General features: G+C 45.0%; 3 protein-coding genes across 5 annotated transcripts; all 3 read right to left on the bottom strand.

Annotated features, from left to right (window-relative positions):
• Positions 1 to 691: 691 nt before the first annotated feature.
• On the bottom strand, positions 692 to 2130 carry LOC117854521 (protein RETICULATA-RELATED 3, chloroplastic). Its single transcript, XM_034736741.2, has one exon. The coding sequence runs from the start codon at positions 1999 to 2001 to the stop codon at positions 967 to 969; it is 1035 nt and encodes a 344-aa protein (XP_034592632.1). The 5' UTR covers positions 2002 to 2130; the 3' UTR covers positions 692 to 966.
• A 1068-nt stretch (positions 2131 to 3198) lies between these two features.
• LOC117854483 (14 kDa zinc-binding protein) lies at positions 3199 to 6610 on the bottom strand. The gene is made up of 5 exons (XM_034736690.2): positions 6256 to 6610; positions 5332 to 5389; positions 4710 to 4799; positions 3630 to 3747; positions 3199 to 3548 (listed from the first exon to the last, which is right to left on the bottom strand). The coding sequence occupies exons 1-5, from the start codon at positions 6417 to 6419 to the stop codon at positions 3481 to 3483; spliced, it is 498 nt and encodes a 165-aa protein (XP_034592581.1). The 5' UTR covers positions 6420 to 6610; the 3' UTR covers positions 3199 to 3480.
• Positions 6611 to 7476: 866 nt separating this feature from the next.
• On the bottom strand, positions 7477 to 11229 carry LOC117858095 (ABSCISIC ACID-INSENSITIVE 5-like protein 2). Of its 3 annotated transcripts, none has more exons than XM_034741093.2 (4): positions 10915 to 11229; positions 9761 to 10709; positions 9487 to 9558; positions 7477 to 7921 (listed from the first exon to the last, which is right to left on the bottom strand). In XM_034741093.2, the coding sequence occupies exons 2-4, from the start codon at positions 10607 to 10609 to the stop codon at positions 7841 to 7843; spliced, it is 1002 nt and encodes a 333-aa protein (XP_034596984.1). In that variant the 5' UTR covers positions 10610 to 10709; positions 10915 to 11229; the 3' UTR covers positions 7477 to 7840. The 3 variants fall into 3 exon arrangements, with proteins under 3 accessions (XP_034596984.1, XP_034596987.1, XP_034596985.1); XM_034741096.2 differs by having other exon boundaries at positions 9761 to 10785; XM_034741094.2 differs by having other exon boundaries at positions 10850 to 11229.
• Positions 11230 to 14465: the final 3236 nt, after the last annotated feature.

A 14465-nucleotide genomic window follows, 5' to 3' on the forward strand; every position in this document is an offset into this window, starting at 1 on the left:
CAAGCACACCCAAAATCCTATTTGTCAAGTGGATCAAAGCCTAGATGAACCCCAATATGAAATATGCGGCTATGCACGGGCTGGATATAGTCAGAACAATTGGATCACGAATGAATATGTCATATGTTAGGCTATTGCTCCTAGACTTTGTTCTGAAAACACAAAACACATGAATAATTAAGCACAGCTAACACCAGATTTCCCCAGGAGAGTACACAGCATACAAATGAAAGACAGATTAAGAAAGGTATGCACGACCAACAGGGAGCATTCTGAAGCGTAGGTTCTACCGACGTTTTCAACTTTGCTAGCAACAGCTGTACAGCCACGGAAACAAGCAATACGAGCCCCTGTATTTAAAATTTTTGAAGAGAGAGAAAAAAAGGAAGGCTGATGGTTAACACAATGAAATTAAATACAGCGACGTTCATGCACATCTGTAGCATTGTTTCCATGAACATTGGAGTTTCCATGAACATTGGAGTGTAAGATCTACTTCCACCAGAACTACAAATTTGAATCCACGGTTCAATTTGAGCAAAAGCTTCAGCCTGCATTTTGCCACTGGTTGGGTTACATGGAAACACTAGGTAGCATCAAGTTTTTTTTTTTCTGGGTCATGAGTTCACTCATCTTTACATCATAGGGTCATTCAGGATCATAAATTGCATGCAAATCAAACAACTTCAGGTACGGCAAGCAGGCTATCCATTGAGTCAAAGATCAAATGAACAAGAGAGAAACTTTATTCTAAGATCAACTAAGCATGTCGTCCGCATGTCATCCGGCGATACCAAGAAACCACAAACAGACTGAAGAAAATGTTCGAGCCTCACTCCTTATTCCAACCCACTCACTTATCGTCTACATGTTTGTTGGTCTATGTCAAGCAGCAGCAAAGGAAGATCAGTTGATGCACGACGCAAGCATGCACGCATCCATCCAACTGCACTCTCCTCTACCCACTTACTTACCCTCTCCTTCCTTTGCCTCACTGATGGCATCTGCGGCAGCATTGCCCACAGCGATCAACGTTTCCTTCTCTTCTGCAACCGTCGCTGGCTTATCTGATTTTTGCGCTCCTGTCAACCTGGCAAGCAACACGAAGGACATGCCACCAAGCACGTTGTTGATGCACCGGAGAGCAACAACAGACGCCTTGAACACGGGCGCCGGCGCGACCTTGCCGAGGACGTACTCGATCCCATTCAGAGTCTGGTAACGCAGATTGCTGCTGCCGCCCATGTGGAGCCCCCAGGTGGCCGCGTTAAGCAGCGTCGGCGGCGCCTTGTTGGGAGTCTCGAACGACGGGTCCATGCGCTTCCGCATCGCGATGAGCCCGTTGGAGAGAGCGGTGCCGGCGAGCCCGGCCGCGAACCCGACCATCGTGAAGGTCGCGCCCTTGGACAAGAGCGTGGCGACGCGGGAGCCGAGCGTGTAGGCGCCGGGCTCGAACATGTAATTGGGGAGCGCGGAGGCCACGGACGAGGCGGCGGCGGTGGGCGCGAGGAGGTACATGATGACAAAGTTGACGATGGATCCGACGACGATGGTGGAGAAGACGAGGTCGAGCTCGTTGAGGCCGAAGTTGGGGCGGGAGGCCATGTCGCCGAGAACGCAGGCGGTGACGCCGACGACCTCCTCCATGAGCACCTTGAACGGGAACTGCGGGTCCGCGGCGACGCGGGCGGCCCACCCGGCCAGGAAGACGCCGAGGATGCCCCCGCGGCTGCCATCACCGTCGCCGGCGCCGGAGTCCGCGGCGTCGCCAGATCCGCCGCCGCCGTAGGATCGCGGGGGCGGGGGCGGTGGCAGCCTGCCTCCCGGGCCGGACGGCGACGGGGATCGGAGGCGGAGGAGCGACGGCGAGGAGGAGGAGGAGGAGGAGGCGGACAGCGGGGAGAAGGAGAGATTCGCGGTGGGGATCGCGCGTTGCGGCGCGATGCGCGGGGAGGAGTCGAGGTGGAGGAACTTGGCGGCGCCCAACGCCGTGGAGGCCATGGCGCGATCTGGTGGGCGAGGAGAGGGGGGATCGCGCGCGTCCTCTGTCGCGCGTGCGAGACGGCGGCGGTGCGGGAGGTGGCAGAGTGGGAGGTTTTTTGGGGGTTGGTGTAGTGAAGTAGTGAGGCGGGCGTTTGGTGGGAGGGCGCCGGAGTTGGTGGCTTGGTGGGGACTCGTACCAAGTGCGCCCTGCGTGCGCGCGACCACCTGTCCACGTACGGCTGCCGTGAGATCGTTGCTGCTGTTGAAACCTGGGGGGTTTGGATTTTTCTAAAAAAACAAGCAGAAGCTCTGCCTTTCATTAAAGATGAAAAGGGGTTTATGTACAAACAAAACAAAAGGGTGGCAAGACCCACCCCGGAGCGCTCACCGCAGTGCGCTACATGAAACTATCCGCAAAAGCTTTTCGTCGCTGTTCTATGTTTTCCTCGGCACGCTGGGGACACTTCATTTTGGAAAATTGTTGGGTTTCTTTCCTTCCAAAGGCTCCACAAGATGTAGATGCGGACTCCATTAAAGGCATGTTGTTGGTCCTTCGGTATTGCTGTTCCAACCCCACCATTCAGCAATGGATTGGAAGCCGGAAGCTTGGATTTGATTGGGAATGGTGAAATGTTTCCAGCCAAGAACCTGCATCCAAACTGATCTTGCGAAAGGCCACTGGAGACAGAGATGTACGCCAGTTTTCTTGCGGTCCATGGCAAAGGGTGCAGGACGTTTGGTGCGGCCACCCTCCTTTTGCAAGATCTGCAGTTAAAAATTTACACTTCTTCCCAGCTTTCGCTTTCCAAATGAAGTTCCTGATGTGGTCGAAGGAGCCTGCAAACTGAATCTGGTAGGCTGATTTGGTGGAGTACACCCCATCCTGGATTTGGTGGAGTACACCCCATCCTGTGTCCACCGCCACTTAATGTTATCTTGGACCCCCATTTGGAGCTGGATGTCCTGAATGCATATCCATAGGGAAACAAACTCCTCTAGCTGTGCAGAGTCCATTATTTTCCCACAAAGCTTGCGTATCCAGGCGTTATTATGTGGCTCTTGGTGGACGGACAAGTTTTTGTGCTTAATCAAGCTGAAAAGATGAGGGGCCACGGCTTTTGGGGCGGCCCCTTGCAGCCATCGTGACTTTCCGGAGATGCATTGAAGAGCAGGCGATCGTTGGCATCACAGGGGAGGAGAAAAATGAGAAGCAGAGAAGGGAAACGGATGATATCCGCATACAGAATCATAGGGATGATTGTTCTCCATCTTAGCATGCTTTACAACACTTTAAAAACTGCAAATGAACGGTCCGTTATGCTTTGCTAACGATTACACATGTCCCATGGAGTCCTCTGCGTCTGTACGCTGTCAGCATTGGCTCAATTACATTTACAGAGTCCAGTTTACAGGAACAGTATTACAGTATGCATCTTACCGCAGTAGTAAGTGAATTCCAATCGTGTAAACCCCTCCTGTCGAAACGGCGACACAAACTCATCCAGGTGGCCAGGTCATCTGCCGTCCCCCGAGAAGATGAACGTGTAGGTGATATACAGATTGACCTACGTGGCAGAAGACAAAAAGAATCAGTCGATTTCCCACCGACAAGATGGATCTCGTCAAAACCAATGAACGATACTCACATCCTTTGAGCCCATCGTTGATGACAATTCTGAAGCCATCGCCAAGCCCTTCCTGCTTTGCTACAACCTTTGCAGCATATAGAAGACTGCCAAGAATCTCGATGTGCCTTTCTTCCGCCTGTAAACAACCACAGGGACGCATTACAGTTAGTATTTATTATTTTGTCATCAGTATATGCAGTGAATTGCGGTTGACAACAACCTTGAATCCTTAAGTCATAAATCTGGATGTGATTCTCCTGCTTTCCACTGCCCAGTACCGATGATGTCATATCATTTCGCCCTTCATATTCAGAGAATTCTATCGTCTATGAGGTACAGGCGCTAAGAGGTAAGCTCTCGAAGGATTAAAGCCCATCTAGCAGCTGCATCCTAAACCCTATTTTGTTGATACTAAAACATAACTGGTTGAGGTGGTGAATTATCTGGACGATTCTAATAGTTGCTTATAATTTGATTTAGATAATACTCCCGGTCACCCTTCTGGGGAAGAAAAATTATTGCTCATTCTACTAAAGATGAGCCCTCTGCATTCCAAGCCATGATTACTTTTCCTTCATAAAATCTCTCATTACAGTATGCCACAAATGAGAGCACAAATCACATCATGGAAAGATACATTAACATACTTGATGACATAGGTATATAGGCACATTTTAAGTCCTGAATTGGTGGACCCATTATTGTTTGTTTTAATGACCAACTGGTTAAACTAGAGAGCTGATCACAATATAAGTTTATGAACTACAAACTTACTATACTCTCGTATCTAAAGGAACAAATAGAGTGGCAAAGATACATGAACCTTCATGTGCAGCTAGGTTTAGCACCATAAAAAAACAAACTTTTCAACCAGTAGAGAGGACATTGATTTCCTGAAATACTGCCTATCATCAAATATATCAAATATAGCATCGGTTAAATTGATCTTATTTTAAAGCATCTGATACTGCATAATGGAAGTCACCAATGTACAAGACGCACAGTATGTTTTACTGAATTTCTTGAACATACTTTACAGTATGGAATTGGCACAGCACAATCCATTTGAAAGGGAAAAAAAGAGGTGAATATAAGTACCTTCGACAGCCTAGATAACCCATCTTTAACCTTGGGTATGATTATAATATGTATGGGAGCTTGCGGCGATATGTCTCTGAATGCAAGGACCTGCAGTAATGAACCATTGAATTTGACACCATAAAATTTCTTGTGTAATCAAGTGCTATAGCAACACTGCCACAATAAACATGCTGTTCTAAAACTACTTGTTCTGCAGCTTTGCGGTGTATGTTTGACAGTAATTCTTCAATATATGTGCAGGAGCTTTCTTGAAAAATCACTGGCTTCCCAGGGAAATGGAAGGTATTATTTCAGGAGTGGAAATTGCTAAACACTTCAGACTTCAGAGCATGGCCCCCCTGCTTAATGGCACCAGAAGAGACTTAAACTTCAACAGATTCCTGACCCAGATTGTCAAGGTGGAAACATCTGAAGATAAGTAGTCCTTGAGTTTTGTCAATAGCATGTCAAGGAGGAACATCATCCTTGCTGACATGGCACCAACGGTGATGGAGGTGTCATTATTTTTAAATGCGGTGATAACAGAAGGTTGGTAGCCTTATATAATTTATTTTTTTCCGAATTAGCCTCAGATAATTAAGGACTTGATCGTTGATCCAAATAGCACAGATAAGATTACCTTTTGGTCCTCATAAACCACCTGAGATGGAATCTCCTTCCTGATAATTTTGTCGAAACTGCAAAAAGCAAAGAACTAATCATCTGAATGGGGTAGTATAGAAATCATAGAAACAACCAAAGCCAACTCTTCGTTCAGAAAAAGGAAAGATGAAACTTAAAGTTCAGCAAGTGTTGGTTAGTATTTGGCTCATCATCGCGGCAAGTGTGAATGCTAAGCGAAGTGTATGTGCGTAATATTTGATTGTTCGTTTCTATTCTGCCCTTGTACACAGATACATCTTGCAGATAGCCAACAACTTGACTGGTTGGCTGGGTGTGCTACAGAGAAGTTACCAGAGGAAGATTTCTGCATGTTCCCCAGCTGTAGGTTCAGTGCATCCGAATGGACAAACAAATACTGCCAGAGCAATCTAGATTTTCAGGAGCTCAATGAACCGCTTCCACCTGTTGAGGAGATGAGTTTGTGCTCCTGAATGCGGTTGCCACTGAACCCCCTGCAAACCAGGCCCTTATGCAGGTGTTGAAATGTTGCCATCTGAATGGCAACACGGACACACTGCATTTCCCCCATGTAGCTGCCTAAATTCATCCAACCGAGTGACACACCTAAGCACAACTTGGATCACATTAGCACATCGACGTCACGTACAAAACCCATCGATTTCAACAGATTCGGCGGAGTAGAATAGGATCCTGACCACAGGAACCATCGCTCGAGTTGCCGAGTTGGGATTCAGTGCAGACGGCTCCGCTCTGAAGTCCAACTGACCCTACGAGGCTACGACCCGGAATCCAGGATTCTGTTCCCGCGTACTAGAAGGAAACAAAACTACATCCGATCCGACTCAAGACGAGCGTTCCGTCATATATTGATCCAAATTGAAGTGGCAGTACAGAATTGGGAGGGTAGAGAGAGGCTGACATGGTGGGGCCGTCGACGGGCTCGGCGGCGAGGGCGGCTTCCTTCTCGCCGGCCATGTGGGCCGGACTGCCGAGCCGAGAGTGGGATAAGTGAGACGCGATGACCGCCAGGCGGTCGCCGCTCGCCGTCGCCGGAGGAAGTTGGGCGCCGCTATTCCGGCTCATCCCCTTCACCAACCAATTTCCCTGTCGCCCTGGCCCCTCGCTGCTCCGCAGAGTGACCGCAGCTGAAGTCGCTGCACACTTGGCTGGTTGGCCCACGCTGTCAGTCTGTCGCAGACCAACTTCAGTTTTACGCTTTCTGCGAAGCTAAGCGTACTTTCGTGCAGAGGCTGTGGCCTGTGGGGCGAGTTCAGCGAAGCGGCTCGGTTGCAAGATGTGTCCAAACTGTCCATTAGGGAGAGTGGCGTTTTGTGTGCGTGCCTGTGTGGCTGTATCATCTGATTTGCCGATCAGATGCGGTAGGAATAAGCAGGTATCGATCTAATCACAATTAAAGCAACAGCTAACAAGATTCAATCAGTGCCCTGATAATGCGTGGTGTGACACTTGAGAGCCTGCAGGCTGCAGCTGATTTGTCATCTCAACCTGCGCTTGGAACGATTCACACTTCGCCCTGGTAAAGTAGACGCATCAGCAAGAATTTTTAGGAGGAATACACATCAGCATCTTGATCCCACTGACTCGCTGTAAACGACGCTTCACCAGCAGACAAGGCAACAGCTCCAGAACATGCAGTAGCGTGCAGGGTAGTAACCTTTGTTTTTTTAGATTCAGGGTAAGTAAACGTGACTAACTGCAAGACCACAAGTAAACGGGGGAAAAAAATCCCCGAACAGATTATGATGTAGATATGTGCTAAGGACTAGGATGCAGGTGCTAAAGTTTAGCACCTATCATATCGGATGTTTGGATACTAATTAGAAGTATAAACATAGGCTAATTATAAAACTAATTGTGCAGATGAAGTCTAATTCGCGAGATGAATCTATTAAGCCTAATTAGTCCATGATTTGACAATGTGGTGCTACGGTAACCATTGATTAATTAGGCTTAATAGATTCATCTCGCGAATTAGACTCCATCTGTGCAATTAATTTTGTAATTAGCTCATGTTTAGTCTTTTCTAATTAGCATCCGAACATCCGATGTGACACTGCTAAAGTTTAGCACGTAGTATTCAAACACCCCCTAAGAAGGATCCAATGGCACGCGCACCAACTGATTCAAAAAAAAAAATCATACTGCTCATAGTTATATGTATCCATTTGGCATGATGCAAGTTTCGCGAGCTCAGAATCACACACATGGAAGAGCAGGGGTTAAGTCACCATGTAAAGAAAGCTACAACCACCTAAATGCGTCCTGCAGATTTAGATTTACATACTAGGCTAGTAGCAAGGCCTCAGGAGAGAGACGGCGGTGCTCAGACAGCACATGCTAGGCTCCTGCTAATCTAGAGAGCAAACCATCGAGCTAGGATAAGCCAAAAACTCCCAAGTTAGCAAATGATTCTAAGCCAAAGAGGCAAAAACTTACAAGCCACAGCACTTAGAGAACTACAAAACTAGATATTCTGGACATAATCAGAAAGTTGCTGAGCCTGTTCTCCTCAGTTGATATTTGGGTTCTGGCAGAGGCGCAGAGAAAAGTATCTTCTCCAACTCCTGAACGTAACATAAAACAGAGCATACGAGTCAATGAATTGAATGTGAGAACCTACTGTGGGAACTTATGGATGATGAATTAAATAAAACAAGCAAGAAATCAGACCAACAAATTATTTGCAGGTATCTAAGCTTTAGCATCACTGGCAGAGTGCCAATGTCATGGTTTCATTTCATTCTTTTGCCACGTAGGAAATAGATTGTGAGAATACAATATCAGAAAATTGCTTCAACCTGCTCAATCTCTGACAATCTTACTACAACTTGTAAGATGAATTATTTCATAATGAAATAGCCATCTAATCCCATCGGCATCAAATAGAAGACTAATATATGCAGCCAACAAAACAAAATCGCCTCACCAAGAACTAAATTTGAGCTGTGAATCAATGAACTGAGGGCAGGAGTGCAACTGAAGGTTGCCCAAACGCATAGGTAAGCCTATCAAGCAACATACTAGTTGAATGGGTGGTGGTATAAAATATAAAGTTACCACTATCAACGTTACGAAGTAGCAACTAAGACCAAGATATCGATTCCGAATTTGCAGTTACATATCACCAACCAATAGTATAGCAATATAAAGATAAGAACAGTAGTTATAACTTATAATACTGTTACTAATACTGTAATACATCTGTGTAAGTGAAGTCTGAACCCCTAATATAAAGAACTCAAACCTGCACAGTTTCAAAAATATTTAAAACATGAAACATCACCAAGTTACACTAAAACAACTAGGACTTTTGAGTCATCTAGAAAAAATTCAGAAGACAGTTTCCACAACCAAATGATAATAACAACCCCCTTCTCTACTATAAATAATAATACCATATGCCCATAGAGTTGTATTTGTTCCACTCTACGAAGTTAGAATTAGATATAGAGGGCTTCGATCCGACCCCTTCTGATGCAGGACAGACAATCAGAATGTTGTTGTACATTCACATCCCCTGAATGGATGTACAATGGCTCTCAAAATTTTTAAATAAACATGCTTATCTATTTATTTGGCACATAACTCACCATAGCATAATGTAACCTTAACAATATCAGTTGGACTTTGTAATGTAAATAAAAGATAAACCCAAATAGTAAGATACAATTACCAACAAGAATTAGCCCTTGGCACTTGCATCTGCTTCAATAAATACTTTTAAGGGACAAACAGCACAGATCTTATAATTAGATCAACCAACACATGCTGCACTAATCTTAGTTCCTATACCTATCTAAACTGACTAAACATGGTTTATCTCCACTAATGGGAACCCCAAAAAAAATACTGCAAAAGAGCAAAAATGGAAGTTATGAACTGTAGGGAGTTCAGTGATGTTTAGATAAATGCAGGTCTTAAAAGTAGCTTCACAGTGTGAACTAAAATTAGATCCAATTGTTAGTAAGAGCAATCACATTTATTTCCTGACACCTATCAGACAATCTGCACCTGTTCTGAAACAGAAAGTGAGGATAAAAGAGAAAAGACTAATTGGTAACTGCACGTCTGCACCAACCAAACATAGAGGAAAACAACACTTGCTGGTGAAATGCGGATGACATAGTACCTTTTGCCTCTTTAGCCTCTCATTCTCCTCTTCTAATAGAGATACCTTGTTTTCCAGTTCATTAGTGTAGGCCTGTTGCAAATACAGTGTAAGTAATACCCCAGCTTAAGAAGACAGCAAGTCATCATGTCTAACATTTTCTACTCAATGATCACAATAAAAACTATCTCAAGAAATTAGCATTCATAAATCTTCATGAATACTGGTCTATATCTAAAGAATTGCTAACCAAAAGAATGTTAAACATAGAAAGGCAGCAGATATTTGTTGCAACCTGCTTCCTAGCCCTTGAACGAGCAGCTGACTCCCTATTCTTTATCATCCTCTTCTGCCTTCTCTCCATCAACTTATCCGCCACATCTCCTGGGGCACCGCGCTTCCTACCAGGTGTGGGGGAATCAGAAAGTGCACCCATCATTGGCGAGGTAATGTGGCCATCAGAGTATGATTCCAGAATAGCACCCGGCCCAACGTTCAGTGGCTGAAGGGCTAACTGACTCGGCATATAAGCACCTGGCACACCATGTTGCCCATGCTGATGGGGCTCAATAGCTGTAATCTGCTGCTGATAGCGGTCTAACCACTGTGCTCCCGCCGTCAAACCAGAAACCCCAGCACTACCAACCTGTTCCATATTGCCTACATCGTTCAAGTCCTTCAGATATCCTTGTGTGACAACCCCAGCTTTCACCAAGAAATCCTCAAGAGTCATCTCCCCAAGCGTTGGCTGCCGCTCCCGTCTCCTCCGACCACCCTCTGTGACATTTCTCTTCGGTGCATCTTGGATGCCCTTCCACACCTCATCCACAGTCTTCTTGCTGAGCTCAGGTGGCATGGTGATGCTCCCCTGTCGCAAGAGGCCCGAAGTCTGCTCATACTGGCTGGTAGTGCCACCATCATGCTCCAGGCCATCAGGAAAGACACTCTTAAGCAACTCGTCAAGGTTCATGCTATGCAGGGGTTCTCCCAAATGGCTCTGCACCTCATCAAGGGTGAGGTTATACAAAGACCCTTGTCTTGACAGGTTCTGCATCTGCCCGCGTTGTGCTGCACCGGCACCGCCACCGCCGCCCCCGCCCCCTCCACCTCCACCAGCCTTTGATGCCATTGTCTGACTCCCCATGAACCAACAGATTTCAGGAACAACGCTAACCGGTCTCCGTTTTACTGTCACTCAGTTCAAGCAAAGACAAATCTCGCGCCTACGGCTGAAAGATCACAACCTGCAGATCCACAATACAGGGGGAGCCATCAGCAGGTGCGGACCCAGTATAGGACATGGGTGTGTACACCCAATAACTGTTGCAAAAAGATCGAATTTAGTAGGTAAAGTCATGGTCAGATCCGAATACAAATACCATACGTTAGGGGTTTGGGTGCTTGATTTCGTGCAGCAGGATGGGAAGGGAGGGGAATAGGCAGGCATACCCCTGTCGGATGTTCGTCGCCGGCGAAGCGCCCGTCGCTCGACGAACAACGGGCAGCGCAACTCGCCCTGTCGTCGCCGCTAGGAAAGGAAGACCAAGGCCGAGAGAGAGAACAGAGAAGTCGTGGGAAAGGAGGGTGCTTCCGCACCAGTCGGACTCGAGCTGCAGCTGGGCAGGGGAGTGTGGAGGGCGGCGCACGGGCCGACCGCGTGGAGAGCGGCGCGCGCTGGGGGAGCGAAGGGAGGAAATGGGTCGCGGGGAGGAAGAAGAGCAGCCGTCGGGGCCGAACGGTTCGACTGATTTCGTGGGAGAGAGAAGGACTTCGTAATTTTAAAGTCCATTATATTAGCCTAGAAATCTAAAATAAATTAATATTTCAACTTAACAAATTTAATAACTTTAAACGTAACAAATTTAATAACTCTAAAGAATCAGACTATCATTCGAAAATAACATTATATTTTGTAGACAGAGTACATTCAACATTTTTCATAGGCTACGTATGAGTATAACAGATTTAACATTTTTCAAAGCAAAGAATAACATTTTTGAAATACTAGTTTTTCTATTTCTTCTTCTTCCCCCGGTAGCTGGAGGGCCGTCGTGGCAAGCACTAGCAGCATGATGTGGAGATAGACGATATCGATAGGCCACAATGATGGACGCGGTAGGAATAAGCGCTCGCAACGAGCACGGGCAGCCACGGCGGTACAGTGTGCACGAGGCACTGCAAACAAGCACAGGCGGTGCATGGAGGAGGCAGCGCTAATGGACGGCAACAAGGGTGGGGCGTGCAGCGAGCCCGAGCGGTCCGAACCTGATATAAATATTTAGCCTTTTATGTTTTTCTAAAGTATTACCTTAACATAATATGCGGTTTCACCTCTAAAACTTTTTACTTTGTGAAGAATACTTTTAGAATATCATTGAAATCAAATAGATATATACATCTTTCATGATAATATAAAAATAATATAAAGATTTTTTTCTTTTAATGATGGTTCTAGATAAAAGATTTTTTAACAAAAATATTGTCATCGCTGCATAAAAAAGAAACTGAACATTTTTAATATGATATTATTAAAGCACTAGTTATTTTTTAATTTGGCTAGCGTAGTTGCTGTGATCTATTAAATTATCGATGAAGACAACCAACCAACGATTTCCTTGTCACTGAAGTTTGGGAGTTGCTGTGACATCTCTCGAAATATATCGCGACCCGTGGAACCTATATTTTAGTAAAAAAATTTAAAAATGTATTTAAAGAAACACAACTTGCAAAACATATGAAGATGTATATTTAGGATTGTTAGTTTCAACAAGTAATTAAGAAAATTTTATTTCTCATTTAAAAATAAAGTCTACACTTACTTAAAAATCATGTAATAGGATAGTATATATTTAGGAATAAAATTAAGAATGTATGTACCACTGGCCATCAGACGGCTACCAGAGAACCCGACACGAATAAAAAATTGAAAAGAGGGGCAAGACACGGATAAAAAATTGAAAAGAGGGGCAAGATTGTTACGAATTCATTTAGGGATGGGAGAGGGGAAGATGCGCATACCTACACGTGAGACGCGCAACCCTTGCCGATGCCGGACTTGGTGGAGACACAACCTCAGCTCGCTACGGGCATCGACCACTGACTTGGCGTTGGTCTGGGCCGGGGCTACTTCCAGCGGAACAAGGAGTGGGTTAGGCGACAAGGCGCCACCTTGTTCGACCGGACCATGGCTGACAGAGACCTAGCGGGGTGCGCGAGTGCAAAAATTTCTCCTTTTTTGCTTCGCGAGGAGCGCTGACTAACATCCGCCATTGGGGGTAGAGGTGGAAGGGGAGAAGGCGGCCATGTGGTGGGTGCGCGACGAAACCATGTGAGGATTGGGGCTTGGGAGAGGGATCTTGTTTCGCGTTAAGCAGCAGTGGTACCACTAAAACTATGGCTTGAAACTGATGTAGAGGATAATTAAGAACTGGAGCGTGGACCCCACCAGCGGAATGAGAAAATGGAAGAGAAATGAGGGGGTCACACTTTTGTCTTCGCCTGGCTGGGAAAAAAAAAGAAAAGTCTCCAGGACGCGACTAGATGCTGAGTTATATGGTGCAGCTGTGTTCACTCTCACAGCTCTAAATTTTGACCAATTGTATATTAACAAAATAAATATAAACCTCAAATAATTTCCTATGCTATCAAACGTATTTTTACAAACACTATAACACTCATTTGCGTATGTCCTTTGTTTCAAGAAAAAACAAAATACATACATATATCGGTGGTTGGAGTTTATTTAACCAAGCATGTTTCCTTTCAAGATGGTGTGAATGACGAGGTTGAAAAGGCGTGACTAATCATGTCTATAGACTGCAGAGTGTTGTGAATTATACAAAAAATTATCTAGCAGGTTGAACAAAAAAAAGTAGGGTTCATTTGAATATTTTAGGATAGAAGTTATTTTTGTCCGTATGAATTCAATTTGTTTTCACCTTGATTTGTTAGTATGACCTGATTTCTGCTACTACCAACATGATGCGGCACCATAACACTTGAACTAACCCAATTGTTGCTTGCATACTTCGATTAAAACCACATTACAACTATATGACCGCATATCCTTAGTTAGTGTAAAGGCCGGGGATTATCTTTATTACAAACATCTTTAAGGTTTTATACGAGGCTTATGTAATCAGCCCAAAGCAGAAGGTTTGCTATACTATTGTTTTATTTGTATCAACAATCAAAATAAGTAAATAACTATGCTCCACGCTTTGGCCAAAAACGCAAATGAACATTATCTTCTAATTGGAGCAATATATAAAGATCTTTCTAATTGGAGCCAAATGCATTTCTATACTCCTAGAAGGTCCTTTTGCGTATGGCTAATTTAAGTCCAAGCATGGCATCTGGAGGGAGTAGAGGCTTCCCACTCTAGGGATTCCTTAAAACCATACTAAAACAAACGAAGCAGCATCGCCATAGTATTATATTTTGACTTTCGAGATGCCAACTTGTTACTTTAACCTTTCAAGCCTTTTCGGCAATAAACCAAACAATTTATGCAATAAGCAGTAAAAAAAGAGGGTTTGGAAGTTCTGTGTTAGATCCCTCGGTAGCCGGGACCAAATCTTCCAATGGTGAGCAATCAGGAGCATCTCCTCGGGCATATTCTGCTTCCCTCATGTGTTTTTTAGGAACTCCGTACCGGTTACATTAAGCTAAGCTCTGTACGCCTATTCATAGCTTAATTTGCAGTGACCTAAATAAAAGAGCGTTTGTTTTTCAGGTTAAAACAGTAGAGAGTTTTGATTAGGACTTGAACATCAGTTAACATTTTGTTTGATAATCTTTTCTCTATGCTGCTGATTGAGTTGGGTGCTAACATGGTGTGTGGATGGAACTTTCTCGTGTGAAATGATGAGACTTGGCAAGCCGGCAAGCAAGGTGCGTGAGCATTATTTGTCTTTGCGTCATGTGTGCCGTTAGCAATAAAGAATAACGAGGCGATAGAGTGACAGTGATATACTCAAACATACAATATTCGCGATGGA

Source organism: Setaria viridis, chromosome 5 (assembly GCF_005286985.2).
Source record: "Setaria viridis chromosome 5, Setaria_viridis_v4.0, whole genome shotgun sequence".
In the NCBI taxonomy this organism is placed as follows: domain Eukaryota; kingdom Viridiplantae; phylum Streptophyta; class Magnoliopsida; order Poales; family Poaceae; genus Setaria; species Setaria viridis.